Genomic DNA, 14,564 nt, shown 5'->3' with positions numbered 1-14,564 from the left:
CAACAATATAGCTGTTTTTATGCATGCATCGCTACAAGGGGATCCTGTTGGTTGCTCTTTTTTTTTTTTTTTTTGACAGATCTTGTCCTCAAGATCAGACTGCCTTAAGCGCTTACTGTCCTTTATGCACAATTTTATGCGATCTTGCGGTCATTGGAGTAGGTGAGACGTTCTTCCAGTGATAAATTTCTTGTCTCATCCGATTTTCTAAGTTCCCTTCACTCTGTAAAACGTTTGTACTCAGCAGGGAAGCTAGTCCCTCCTCCATCTACAACGACTGGGGATTTAGGTGTCTTTTTGCTGGGTACCAGGACACATCGGAATTGCGAGGAACGAAAGGACAGATCTGGCAGCCCAGAGGATTGTCTCGATTCTCAAGTATTACAGTGTGCCATCCTCCTGTATGCTATCGCCTCGATGTTGAGCTTAAGAGTCTTGCATCCGTGGTGAGTGGCTGGAGGAGACTTTGGTCCACAAAGAAAGCTCTGGTCTGGAGAACAGATGTAGCGTAGGTGCATCGGAAACACGACAGAACCCAGACGACAAGTGCTGCATTCCACTTGGTAATGTATGCAGGAGTTAAGAAGAATAAGGATACTTGTATAGACCGAGCGAGGTGGCGCAGTGGTTAGACACTGGACTCGCATTCGGGAGGACGACGGTTCAATCCCGCGTCCGGCCATCCTGATTTAGGTTTTCCGTGATTTCCCTAAATCACTCCAGGCAAATGCCGGGATGGTTCCTCTGAAAGGGCACGGCCGACTTCCTTCCCCATCCTTCCCTAATTCGATGAGACCGATGACCACGCTGTCTGGTCTCCTTCCCCAAACAACCAACCAACCAACTTGTATAGAATTCTTCGACCTAGGAAGAGCGTTCTACAGTGTGAAATGACTAGAAATACTCAGAAATTTGGGTATACAATAATATGTATAGGAACACAAAAGAAGCTATAAGAACAGAAGACTATGAGAAAAGGGATGTGCTTAATGAGGGTGTAAGGTAGTGAAACGGTGTTTCTCCCCAACTGTCTAATCTGTACATTTAGGAAACCGTAATGAAAATAAAAGCGAAATGTAGGAGTTGGATTAACAGTCATGGTTATAAAGTGCCATGGGGAAGATTCGCTGAAAACATTACTGTCAGTGAAGATCAGGAAGAATTATAAGGTCTGTTGTATGGAATGGGGAGTCAAATGAATGCAAATATGTACTTAGTGTGAACAAATGAAAGATTAACGTAATGAAGAATACCAGAAATGAGATAAGCATTAAATTTAACGTCAAAGTCTGGGATCACAAAATAGATGAAGGAATTTTGCTTCCTTGAAGGCAAAATTACAGATGAAGGACCAAGTAAGGCGGATTTGAGAGGCAGACATGCAGAGGGAAAGATGGCTTTCCTCCGTCGAAGGTGTCTACTACAACCAAACATAAGAAAAAAATTTCTAAGATATTACGTCCTGGTATGAATTTTCAACGTGGAACGTGAGATAACCCGTTCTACTCTGAAGGTAAGAAGTTGGCACAGGGAGGAAGTCGCGACAGTGCATCAGACTAGGCAGAAGGCACATGACACACACTGACCAGGTACATGATATGCTCAAATGTCACGGACATTAGACTTGCAGTGTATATCGTACAACAACTAACTCCCAATATTTTACACGAAAGTTATGAGTCACCTGTCTGTAACCACTGGGTAACTCAACCAAACCATCCTGCCTTCCAGAAATAAGCATCACATGATGTGGCTGTACATCATATAAACAGCTGAAAACCTACTCTGGGGAAATAGATGGAATAAACAGATTTCACTTATGTTTTAATGCAACACTTCACCACAGTATTGGTCTTATCAAAATGAAATACACCATCATATGAACTCTTTAGAAAAAGGTGCCCTACACAAAATTCCAGGGAACTCTAAAAGCATGTTACAAATGTGGAGAACCTCCAATTATTAAAATAATTAATTCATACAATTAAATGTATTGAATACTTTGCAATTAGGAATAAAAATAATTTGGCTTTCAGAGGAATATTCCTATCTTTGTATTTGTGTATACCTTAGAGCATTGAAACAGAAATTATTTTTCTGTAAGTATCTTGTTTGATTGGACTAAAGCCTTTGTGCTGTTCAGCCTGCTATTAGCAATTATAAAATCAGTAACTCATCAGTTAACTGGCTAAAACCTTGTCTCATCACAGGAGGTTTCTGTGGCATCAGAACAAGGTGTTACATTTTTGTATAGCCTAGCGTCCCCTTATGCTTCGAATTTCTGGTAACAATCTGCACACAGCAGGCGTTAATTAGGTGTGAAAGTAAATTAATGCTTACAGACGACACCAACGTGCTTACTTAAAATTTATGATCTACAGACATCAATTATGTCCCATTCTTGAATGACATTTTGTTTACCATGTGGTTCCTTTGAAACGGTGTACATATCAGCTACATACTGCTACGAAAATGTAGACCTACTTGTAGTTACTTTCTGTAACGTATTGTTACAGAAAGTAAATAGCAATAATTTGATGGACATTCACTCAGATAGCAATCATAATATAGAACATGACATATCTCACACTGTGAAGACGAACATGGTTTATTATCGATTTACTAATGTTACTAACAAGAGAACGATAATGCTACTGGTATAGTTGCAGCATGTGCCATGTGACTGGCTCTTAAGCTCATACCTGTCTTCCTAAAATAGCCATTATTTCCAAGAAAAGAGAAACTAGTATGTTGTTCAAAATAAATTGAAGGAGTAAGTGCTACAAGTTATCTATATAGATGGGAACACTTAACACTCCTTCAAAATTTACTGTTTGTGCCCATGTGGAGGTTCTATGGAACTCTGTTCTACATGAAAGCAAATGTTTAGCTGAACCACAATGATGACATCCACCATTAATTTAAAAATTCTGCCACTGATGAAAGGACACGTTGGAAGCAAACGTACCACAATTTTTAACCCATACCTCAATGAATTTAAACAGATAAGAAACAGGGATATAACGTAGTCAGCACAGGCCTTACAATTTCTGATGGATACCTCCTGAGATGAATACCATTGTCACATTCGTGTTTTTAATTGGTTATATAAATATTGTCAACGTAAGAAGGTTTTTCTGTAGTCAATATAAATTTATGGAAGGCGGTGTACAATGTACTACCGTAATCCTGGAAGACATGTCAAATACCTGTATACCACGACTACTTATGTGAAATAAATTCTGTTTAACTTCGTCTATTCATGTGTTATATTGATCTAGACGGGACCAGTAAACCTTTATGAAAATAATTCAGAAAAAGGCTATGATTACCACTGTCAAGGTCTACCAACACGTATGTAACACATATGTAAACTGTATTCCAACTCATACAGACTATAAAAACAGAAGTAATAATATAGGAGCTCCGCCACTGCCGGTCCCAAGCCCGGGGCCTCATCTCGCAAGTGATGAGGAAGGAGGAGGGGGAGGAGTAACACCTCGTAAAAAAAAACCTGGGTCCATCTGGCTCCGGATGGTAGCACCCTGTGAGGGCCCCTGCATAGGGTTACATGCGAAGCCCCAAAATCCAGACACGTCTGCGTGGCAGCCACCGGTACTCTGGTCAGCGTCTGTTGGCCCTGTGAGCTCGGCTGTAAGTTAATCTTCTGGAACTCAAAACTCCAGTCGAAATTATGTGAGATCCTTCGTGATTTCACCACCAATACCTCAACACAAACCAATAATCATGACAGAACAACGGGAAAGAATCCACTACCCTGGGCCCCAGTCAGTAAGACTGGGTAATAGACCTGATCATCGGATTCCAGGGGATCAGGCATGTCATGAAGAGAAGAATCGGAGCCTCTCAAAAACCCTCAAGATGAAGAAAGTATTTTACATGGGAACACTCAACACCAACACACTACTGAGGCCAGGTAAACTGAAACAATTAACAAATGCCATGGATAAATACAACATCAAAGTTATGGCAATACAGGAAACACGATTTGCAGATGAGAACCACTTTGATTCTGAAAATTACAGGATATATAAGGGGGAAACAGCCATAACCATCCCAGGAAGAAATCTCAAACTCTTCGGAACTGGTTTTGTAGTACATAAATCGATACTGGACTCCGTAATAGATTTCACCTCAAAATCAGAAAAAATGTCGACACTCACGATAAGATCTGGAAACAAAGCCTATACATTAATCAATGGACATGCCCCCACAAACAATTATAACAAGAAGAACCCAGAGATGATTGAGGAATTCTGGGAACATCTGGAAGAAACTACCAGCAAAATCCCCAAGAATCACATAAAAGTGTTACTAGGAGGCTTCAATGCCCAGTTAGGCAAGGAAAGAAAATTCCGAGACACGACAGGGAAACACACAGCCCACATGAGAACAAACAAAAATGGAGAGAACTTGATAAACTTCTGCAGAAATTTTGATCTGAAAGTCATGTCAACGCAATTCCAGAAACCACACAGAAAACTTGTAACTTGGAAATCCCCCAACCATGCTCTAGGAGAATTTCAGATAGACCACGTAGCAATATCCACAAAAAACACCAGAGAAATAATGAACGTAAGAACAAGGAAAGGTGTTTTCGAATCTGATCATCACCTTCTCCAAATTAAAGTAGAATTTATACCCAATAGACAAATCAAGAGAACCAACAGATCTTTCAGAACAGATCCAGAGTACCTACAAATAAACAAGAAAGAAATAATAGAAGAAATTACGAAAATCAACAGCAACAACTGGACAGAACTGTCAGAAAAAATAAAAGAACTGATAAAATTGGGGCAGCCACCGAGAAAAAGGAAACACCGATGGTGGAACATGACATGCGACAGGGCCATAGAAGACAGAATACAAGCCTGGAAAAAATTTAACAGCCATAAAACACAAGGAAAATGGGAAGACTTCAACAGGATACAGAAAAACACTTCAAAAATAATCCGAAGAGAAAAAAGAGGTTACGAAAACAGCAGGTTGAAGGAGATAGAAGAAGACTTCACCAGAAACAACACACGAAATTTTTACAGAGTATTCCGAGAAAATATGACAGGATATCAGCCACCAAGCTTATGCCTCAAAAGACAAGATGGAACACTGGAGACAAATCCGAAGAAAAACTGTGAAATATTAGCCAGATACTTTGACACGATACTTAACTGTGATAAACCAAAACAGAGATTACAGTTTACAAAACCAGAACCCAACCGGGACTCCGAACCCCCAACATATGAAGAAATCGTGAAAATAATAAAATCCTTGAAAAATAATAGAGCACCAGGAGAAGATGGACTGATTGCAGAAATCTGGAAATTAGACCATGAAAAAATTACACGCAAAATTCATAGTATAATCAAAAACATCTGGGAAACAGAAAAGATACCAGAAGAATGGAAGTCAGCCCTAATACACCCCCTCCATAAGAAAGGAGACAAAACAGACCCTAATAACTATAGAGGAATTTCGTTACTGCCAGTGGCATACAAAATTCTATCAAAGGCTCTGTTAAATCGCCTAGAACCTCAGATAGATCCACAGATCGGAGAATACCAAGGAGGGTTCAGGAAGGGAAGATCATGCAGTGAGCAGATCTGGTGTCTGAGAACATTATTAACAACGAGAAAGTCCAGAAACACCACAGTAACATTTGTTGATTTCAAGAAGGCTTACGATTCCATAGATAGAGAAACACTTTTTAATACACTAGAAGAAATGAAGGTAGACAATAAGACCAGAAAACTAATTCAGGAAACATTAACAAATACAAAGTCAAAAGTGAAGTTCATGGGCGAGATCTCAGAATCTTTCGAAATCAAGACAGGAGTGAGACAGGGAGATGGCCTGTCACCCATATTATTTAACGCTGTTTTACAGAAAATAATCAGGACGTGGGACAAAGGAGTCAATGGGGTAAAGATGGGGAGAGAGAAAAATAGAACCGTAACATAAAATGTCTGGCCTTTGCCGACGATATAGCCATCATTATAAATGACAGAAAAGAAGCCAGAGAAGCCCTAGAGATATTGCATGAAATCGCAGCCAGAACAGGACTACAAATATCATATGAAGAAACCCAGTACGTGGACATAAAATCTGCAGACAGAAGCCCATTGATAACAAAGTATGGAAAGATAACACAAGTAGAAAGTTTCAAATACCTGGGAGAGATTATACAGAAAACAGGACTGAATTCAACAGCCAATGAAGAAAGGGTTACAAAACTACAAAAAGCATACAGACTTACCTGGAACCATTATAATAAAAGAAATATTTCTGTCAATGCCAAATTAAGACATTACAAAACAGTAGTCTTACCTGAGGCCTTGTATGCCTCAGAAACAACAGTAATCAGAGGAAGAACTAAAATCAAGGAAATGGAAAAGCAAGAGAGGAAGATTCTGAGAAAGATCTATGGGCCAGTTCAGAGACAGGGGATCTGGATAAAGAGACCAAGAAAGAATTGTACAAACAGGCAGAGACAATTACAGACAATATCAGAAAAAGAAGGGCAAAATTCTATGGGCACATTCATAGGATGAATGAAAATAGGCTGTCCAAGAAGATTTTTAACATAGTGGCGACGAATAAGGTGAAAACTAACTGGGTAAAGGAAACCATGGAAGACCTCAAAAATCTAAACATCTCCACAGAAGAAATATCAAACACAGGAAAATACAGAGAAAAAATCAACAAACAGAAATTCAAAGAAACACCAAAAGAGAAGAAACCAGGAAAGAAGTGGACAGAAGAGAGGAAGAAGAAACACAGTGAATTTATGAAAGGTTTTTGGGAAGAGAAAAGAAAGAGACAAAAAAGTGCCATGAATTTGAAATGTACCAATTTATGTACCATATTGTCTTTGTGAATATTGATTGTGTTTTAACGCTTTCCTTAATGGGGAATTAACGATAATAATAATAATAATAAATAATAATAATAGGAGCTCAGTGAAGTTAGAGATTTTACACATAATAATCAAATGACCCAAAACAGTTATTAAATCATCAAATAAGTCTAGCAATGAGATAAGTTTGCACTGCATGAATTTCTTGAACCACGAAAAGTTTCTGGAAGTAATGGAAAATAATGGCACTTACTCAAATTGTCAGTTCCAAAGTGGTAGACTGTGAGTTCAGGATCGAGAAACAAATATGTGAAATACTTAATGAAAATATGGAATATGTTTTTCATTACCTGCTAAAACTGGTTATTCGTTATCATATACAGACTTACGTAAATTTGTACAAGTAAAATCTTTACCTGTACTGGGATGAGAGTCGCTATAGTCGGCAGCTGTGAGTACCGCGACAAAAATGCAGTTGAACCAACTAACGCTTCTGCAGAACATGATGTAAGGACAATGCTGTCAGACCAAATAAACAACTGCTGGAGAATCTGTAAATTGATAAGTAAGTAAATCTCCACAATTTATTTACTTTCACCAAACTGGATAGAAAATCTAAATTAATATAGTAACCTAATCTGGATTACGATGGTTAATGGGGAAACCACACTAGCAGGTTCGAAAAATCCAGTTTTTATTGTATAAATCGTTAAGCTAACTATCCAAGAATACTCTGTCAAAATTTCAAAGGGAAATTCGCATTCGTACAGAAAGAAATTCTTCCGATATAAGATTTATCAGGGGATGAATTACTGGAGAAATGTGTAGGTGGCCACACACAAAATGCTAATGAAACTTTTAATTCCACTATTTGGTGATTAGCTCCCAAACACTTGCACTCCGGACTAAAAGTGGTTGATTTGGTGTCGTATTTAGCAGCTGGCTTATTCAATGAAGGAAATTCATCCCTTCTGATGGCCATGAACGAGGCAGGAACTGTAGGAGACACGTAAAGCTTCAGTTATACCGAACAAATGGATAACCAGCGCGTATGCTGGCACAATCGACGTAGTTCATTGAATCGAAGAAAAGTCGGAAGGCACGCAAAGCACTGCAGCAAGCGCAAAATGAAGCCTGTGAGGAAGAAGAATGGTTACTATATGGCGCTGGAATCGCAGATCAATTGGTAAGTATTTTACATTATTGTTGACTTCCTTGAACTTCCAGTTTCCAAGAATTGATTTCTCAAATGCGTTCATCTCCAAATGACTTTTTTCACATTTGCGTGCAGTCTGACTCAAAAAGTATTGAATCGATCATTATTAAATGTGATAGTATGATTGTGTATAAAATTACTAATTATATGAACCAACTTATGAGGAGATGTCATGATTTCACGGGTATTTTTCTTCGCCTAAATGGAGAAAAAAACGTGAAAATCGCAGTAAATTGTTCCAACGCCTGCACAGTTTTTAATCTCCATTATTTTCACCTGCACTGAGGCTCATATTCTTAGAAAATAAGTTAGTAACGTAAAATCAAATCCTTTCTGATTTCAGATGAAAATCGGAATGGCTACACTGCACGTAATTGGAGAACTATACTCACAATCTTCAGCGGATATCACAGAGCAACTTTGTTATTTTTGCTGAAATTAATCAAAAAATTCACAAAAACTCACGGACTTTGAACATCGTCTGGCGATTAGACGTCACTTTTATAATACGTCTGTATGCGAGATTTCCACACTCCTACACATCCCTAGGTCCACTATTTGACATGTGATAGTGAGAAGAATGTGCTGCCATTCCCCAAGAAACCTTCCACCACCTGATTGAACGTATGCCTGCGAGTGTGGAAGCTGTCATCAAGGCAAAGGGTGAGCCAACACCATATTACATTCCAGTATTAGTGATGGAGAGGCCACGAACTTGTAACTTATTTTCAGCCAGGTGTCCGAATACTTTTGATCACATTGTGTATTTTCAAGGTCAAAATCTTATATGAGTCATCTCGCATATATTGAGAGAAACTCAGGCACTCCCTCATACATTACTCACTCACGTTCTTTATGTACAACAAAGCATTTGCACAGCATTACACAGAATGTTACCAGTTTCCTGTATAGTGGTAAAGTCAAAACCAGTTCACAATAATTATACAAATCGCACCAGTTGTGGAAGTGGACTGTGTCAAGAATGCGAGAGAAGAGCACTGTCAGAGAAACCAACATTCTGCTACATTTTGAAAACTACGGAGTACACGAGGTCTTGTCCAGGCTGGAGTTTAGGGACGTTCATCAGTCTGTTAGTGAAGTACTGGTGCAGGAAAGAGAGAAGAGGGTAGCGCGCGTTTAGAGCAAGCTGGTTTCTGGTACCAGAGAGCAGAGAAAGGAAAATTCGGCAAAGTGCGGTCAGCTACGACAGAAGGCTGAAAATACAGGAGCGTCTGCTCTGCATGGCGACTGCGTCACAAGAGGGCGACTTGAGTGTCCTCTGCTCCACAGGACGCGCCCAGTGGCAACATGTGATCCCTTTCTCAAGCTTCCCAAATGGCTGTTTGGTACATTCAGCAGAGGAATGCGATCGTACCCTGTCAACGGATTTTTCTAGATAGAGTCCCATATGCTATGCAGGGTTCTACATCTACATCTACATCTACGTGATTACTCAGCTACTCACAATAAAGTGCCTGGCAGAGGGTTCAATGAATCACCTTCAAGATGTCTCTCTACCGTTCCACTCTCGAGTGGTGCGCGGGAAAAACCAGTACATAAATTTTTCTGTGTGAGCCCTAATTTCTCTTGATTTATAGTGATGATCATTTCTCCCTATGTAGGTGGGTGCCAACAGAATGTTTTCGCAATCGGAGGAAATAGCTGATGATTGAAATTTCATAAGAAGATCGCATTGCGACGAAAAACGCTTTTTTTTTTAATGATTCCCACTCCGATTCACATATCATTTCTGTGGCACTATCTCCCCTATTTCGCGATAATATAAAACGAGTTGCCCTTCTTTGAACTTTTCAGGTGTCATCCGTCCGTACCACCTGATGGGGATCCCACACCGCACAGCAATACTCCAAAATAGGGCGGACAAGCGTGGTGTAAGCAGTCTCTTTAGAAGACCTGTTGCGCCTTCTAAGTGTTCTGCCAATGAATCACAGTGTTAGGTTTGCTCTACCCACAACCTTATCTATGTGCTCGTTCCAATTTCAGTTATTTGTAATTGTAATCCCAAAGCATTTAATTGAATTTGCAGCCTTCAGATTTGCGTGAGTCATCGCGTAATCGAAATTTAACGGATTTCTTTTAGTACTCATGAGAATAACTTCACAGTTTTGTTTATTCGGTGTCGATTCCCATTTTCCGCACAACACAGATATCTTATCTAAATCATTTTGCAATTCGGTATGGTCATCTGATGACATTGCAAGAAAATAAATGACAGCATCTTCTGCAAAGATCCTAAGACGGCTACTCAATTTGTCTCCTATGTCGTTAATACAGACCAGAAACAATAGAGGGCCTATAACACTTCCTTCGGGAACGCCGGATATTACTTCTGTTTTACTCGGTGTCTTTCCGTCTGTTACTACAAACTGTGGCGTTTCTGACAGGAAATCACGAATCAAGTCGCACAACTCTGGAGATATTCCATAGGCATGGTTGGAAGAAGCTTGTGAGGAACGGTGTCGAAAGCCTTTTGGAAATCTAAAAATAGGAAGCCCCCGTCGACAGCACTTATTACTTCGTGAGTGAAAAGACCTAGTCGTGTTTTAAAAGAACGATATTTTCTGAGACCTTGCTGATTATGTGTCAATAGATAGTTTTCTTCTCGGTGCTTCATAATGTTCGGATGTACTGGTTGGTCACATGGGAACTGCAAGAACTCATGCTAGTTTCCAGGACAGCAGCTTGGATGCAGCTATATGCGTAACAGAAAATGTAAAGTATACATACAGGGTGACTAACATAAAATTTGCACCGAAAATATTGCTATTGATGCGCAGTTATCACAGAACGTACAGGTAGTCAGGGCTCCGTATTGTTGGCCAATAAACAGTTTGTAATAATATTTGTAAAGTGTATTTTTTGTGCAAAGGTACACTTTTTGAATGGAACAATGCTTACTGTCATTAAGAAACTAAAAATAGCGTAAATTATAATGTTGTTTGGTTTGTTGCAGGATTCTATTGCAAGCTGCTTACAATAAAATACTTTGTAAGGTTGCCACACTGTCACTTGTACAATACCTGTGGTAGTACACACTAAAGGACAACGTAAATGTATGCACTAGTTATGGGGATTCTGGGCAGTAACGAGGTAGCTGACTGACCATCACAGGTTGTGTTCACAATGACCACCAGCAGCGGCAGCACACGTTTCCTATCTGATATGGAGCGACTGCTGCACACATGCTAGCATTTCGTCGAACATCTCCGAGCAGGCTGCAGTTATGACTCGTTGCGTATCATCAAGTGTAGTCGGTATGTCCTTGCAGACAGCGTCACTCAGCTTTCTCCACAGAAAAAGTCAACAGGCATCAAATCTGGAAAATGGGGCAGCTAACGTACTGGTCCTCGCCATCCAATCCAACGTTTTGGAAACAATTTGTGAAGACACGCTGTAAAACTCCACTCACTATGTAGTGCACAGCGGTCATATTGGTAACACAGGTTCCTCCTTGTGCGCAGAGGAAAGCCTTCTAGTATCTGTGGGAGATGGTTTGTTAGGAGGCTGTGATAGTTGTGCGCATTCAGTGTTCTATCTATGAAACTCATGCCTATGATTTGATGGTTTACTATCCCACAGCAAATGTTTACACTCCATGGGCACTGATGTTCCACCCAAGGAAGCCAATGGGGATTGTCAACATACCAATAGTGCACGTTTTCACCGTTTACCTGGCTTCACCACGAAAGAAGACACATGAAACATCTGGAGTACTAGTCGTAATGCTTATGTACAGAAGTTAACACGATTCTTATAATTGTTTCCATGGAGCTCTTGACTGAGGTAGATGTAATGGGGATGGAATTTACGCTGATGGAGAATGTGTAGGGCACTTGCCTGACTCATGCCACTTCCACAATCGATTGCACAGGAGGTACTGTGTTGATCAACTGCAACAACAGCAAGAAAATTAATTTCCTCCCATCTCTCATCACTTGTTTCATTCTGTTGCGGTCCATAGTTCTTACACTATCATTTTCACACAAATTATTGAGAAGATGGCCGAGACTGGGCTCCTGCCACATGCACTGCATTCTTCCTACACTCTCCATACACCATGAACATGTCAGCTTTTTCTGCACCGATAAATCCCATTGTACACACATGGGATACTGCTTAGACTGTCACTTAGTAACTCATAGCAGTGCACTCAAGGAACACACAAGCACACTGTAAACCAACGTAACAACATCGATCTAACAACTATGCAGGTTGGATGGCACAAAGAAGTGTCAATGTGGAAACTTTTCACAATGTGATATCCCATAACTGGCTCGCACTAGACTTTTGCAGCAAACAGCACTGAAATTCTAGTTTACCCCATTTTTAGTTTGTTACTGGCAATAAGATTTGTTTCATTTGAAAAATTGCAGGTACAGAAAATACAGTTTCTAAGTATTATTACAATCTGCGTATTGACCAACAGTACGAGACTCTGGCTTCCAATTCATTCTGTGAAAACTGCACGTCAATATCACATTCCATTTCCATAATATTTGCAGTGCAAGTTTGAGATGGTTCACCCTGCAGTCGCCATACAGAGCTCCACAACATATAAATCAAGAGAAGAAAATGGTTTCAAGCCCTTGAGATGTAGGCCACACAGTATTATAGGCGTGTTGTGGGAGTATTGTCAGCTTGTTTTGTCATCACGTTTAATAGGGGCTACATGTCTGGGGAGGTTGAAATACATAGAGAAGGGAATGCTAGAGAAAGGGGCAGATGGGGATGGATGGGGATAAAGAGGGATGGAAAGAGAGATGGAGCACCAAGAGATGAATAATGAGAGCTTTATAGCGTAAACTCACGAATCCAGTCACAGATGATACTCCACAGGTATGTAATTTTATTAGAAGCTGGTTGTGAGGAACGGTGTTAAAAGCTATCTGTAGGTCTAGAATTATGGAATCAACTACAGGTCCTCTGTCGATAGCAGTAATTACTTTGTGTGGACAAAAAGCCAGTAGGGTTCCATAAGAAAGATATTTCCTGAGTCAGTGCTGTCCATGTGCCGATGATTCAAGGTACTTTATAAACTTGGATCAGCCTGTATATTCCAAAATCTTACTGACTATAATGTCTGTGATATGGGTGTACAGTTTAGAGGATCAGTTGTATGTCACTGTTCCCACAATTTCACTTGCAAACCTGTATGGCACATATATTGCATACATCTCTGCCTGCACACTGTCTTCATCCATCTCCTCCTCACCCCTCTGTCTGTCTGTCCAGTCCTATGCCCTCATCATTTTCCATCTTACTACTCACCTACACTATCCATCTGGCTCCTGCAACCCCTGTCTCAGTTCATCTCATTCTCCCTCTACCTCTGATTATCTCCTCTATTTTCTCTCTCTACATCTCCTCCTCCTCCCTCTCACTCTGTCCATCTACTCCACCCCCTCTCTCCATTTTCTCCTTTCCCTTTTCTCACTGTCCACATCCTCCTCCCCACTTTGTCCATAGCCTTTCCATCACTCTCCCTCTCCATCTCTTCCTGCCTCCAATCTGTTATTCCATCTAAATCTGCCCCCTCTATATATCCATTTCCTCTTGCACCCTCTCCCTTTGCATCTCCCATCCTTCCCTATCCACTTCCTACTGGCCTCTTTCTCTTATCCATCTCCTCCTGCCACCGTTTCTCTTTCCATTATCTCCTACACCTCTCTACCTTTCTTTCCTCTTCTCCAAACCCATCTCTTCTTCACTGGCCACTGTGGCCGAGCGGTTCTAGGCGCTTCAGTCTGGAACCATGCAGCTGATACAGTCGCAGGTTCGAATCATGCCTTGGGCATTGATGTATGTGATGTTCTTAGGTTAGTTAGGTTTAAGTAGTGCTAAGTCTACAGGACTGATAGCCTCAGAAATTAAGTCCCATAGTGCTTAGAGCCATTTTGAACCATCTCTTCTTCCCTACATTTTTTCCTCTCCTCCTGCCCATCTCTCCTACCCATCTCCTCCTATCCCCCACTCATCTACCCCAGCCGCCTCTCCTCATTCATCTTCTACTCCCGGCCACTCAGTGTTCACCTCCTCCCACTCCCATCTCTCTTTATGTCTTCTCCTGCTCCTTCTCTCTCGGTCCATCGCCTCCTATCATCTCCCACTGCCTCCATTTACGCAGTCCATCATTTCCTGGTCCCTCCCTCAGTCCATCCCCTCCTCTATCCATTTAGAAATTCCCCAGCCATGCCCACCCACATATGTAGCCATTACTAAACATGTCGATAAAGCAGGCTGATAATATTCCCACAACAAACATATTGTGGATTGCAGCTTACACATCAGGGACTTGAAACCAATCAGTGCCCCTGATGTCATGCAAAGAAAATCGATAAACCAGGTCAGTTCTACTTGATCCCAACACACTGTTGTTCAGTACAGCCTACCCTCTGTAAAACCGTTTTGTACAGTCGATTAGTAGGCATCACAGCAAAGCAGGTTCCTAAGACC

The 14,564-nt window shown here is 40.7% G+C and overlaps 1 protein-coding gene across 1 annotated transcript in view; it reads right to left on the bottom strand.

The window, feature by feature from the left end:
- The window catches only part of LOC126212650 (ankyrin repeat and SOCS box protein 8-like), a 32,991-nt gene extending 19,299 nt beyond the window's left edge, over window positions 1-13,692 (bottom strand). The window contains exon 1 of the mRNA XM_049940075.1: window positions 13,493-13,692. Within this exon, the coding sequence (XP_049796032.1) occupies window positions 13,493-13,692 (200 nt within the window). The remainder of the gene's footprint in view (window positions 1-13,492) is intronic.
- Window positions 13,693-14,564: the final 872 nt, after the last annotated feature.

This window comes from Schistocerca nitens, chromosome 11 (assembly GCF_023898315.1).
Source record: "Schistocerca nitens isolate TAMUIC-IGC-003100 chromosome 11, iqSchNite1.1, whole genome shotgun sequence".
Classification (NCBI taxonomy): domain Eukaryota; kingdom Metazoa; phylum Arthropoda; class Insecta; order Orthoptera; family Acrididae; genus Schistocerca; species Schistocerca nitens.
This window is presented reverse-complemented; position numbering and strand designations above follow the sequence as displayed.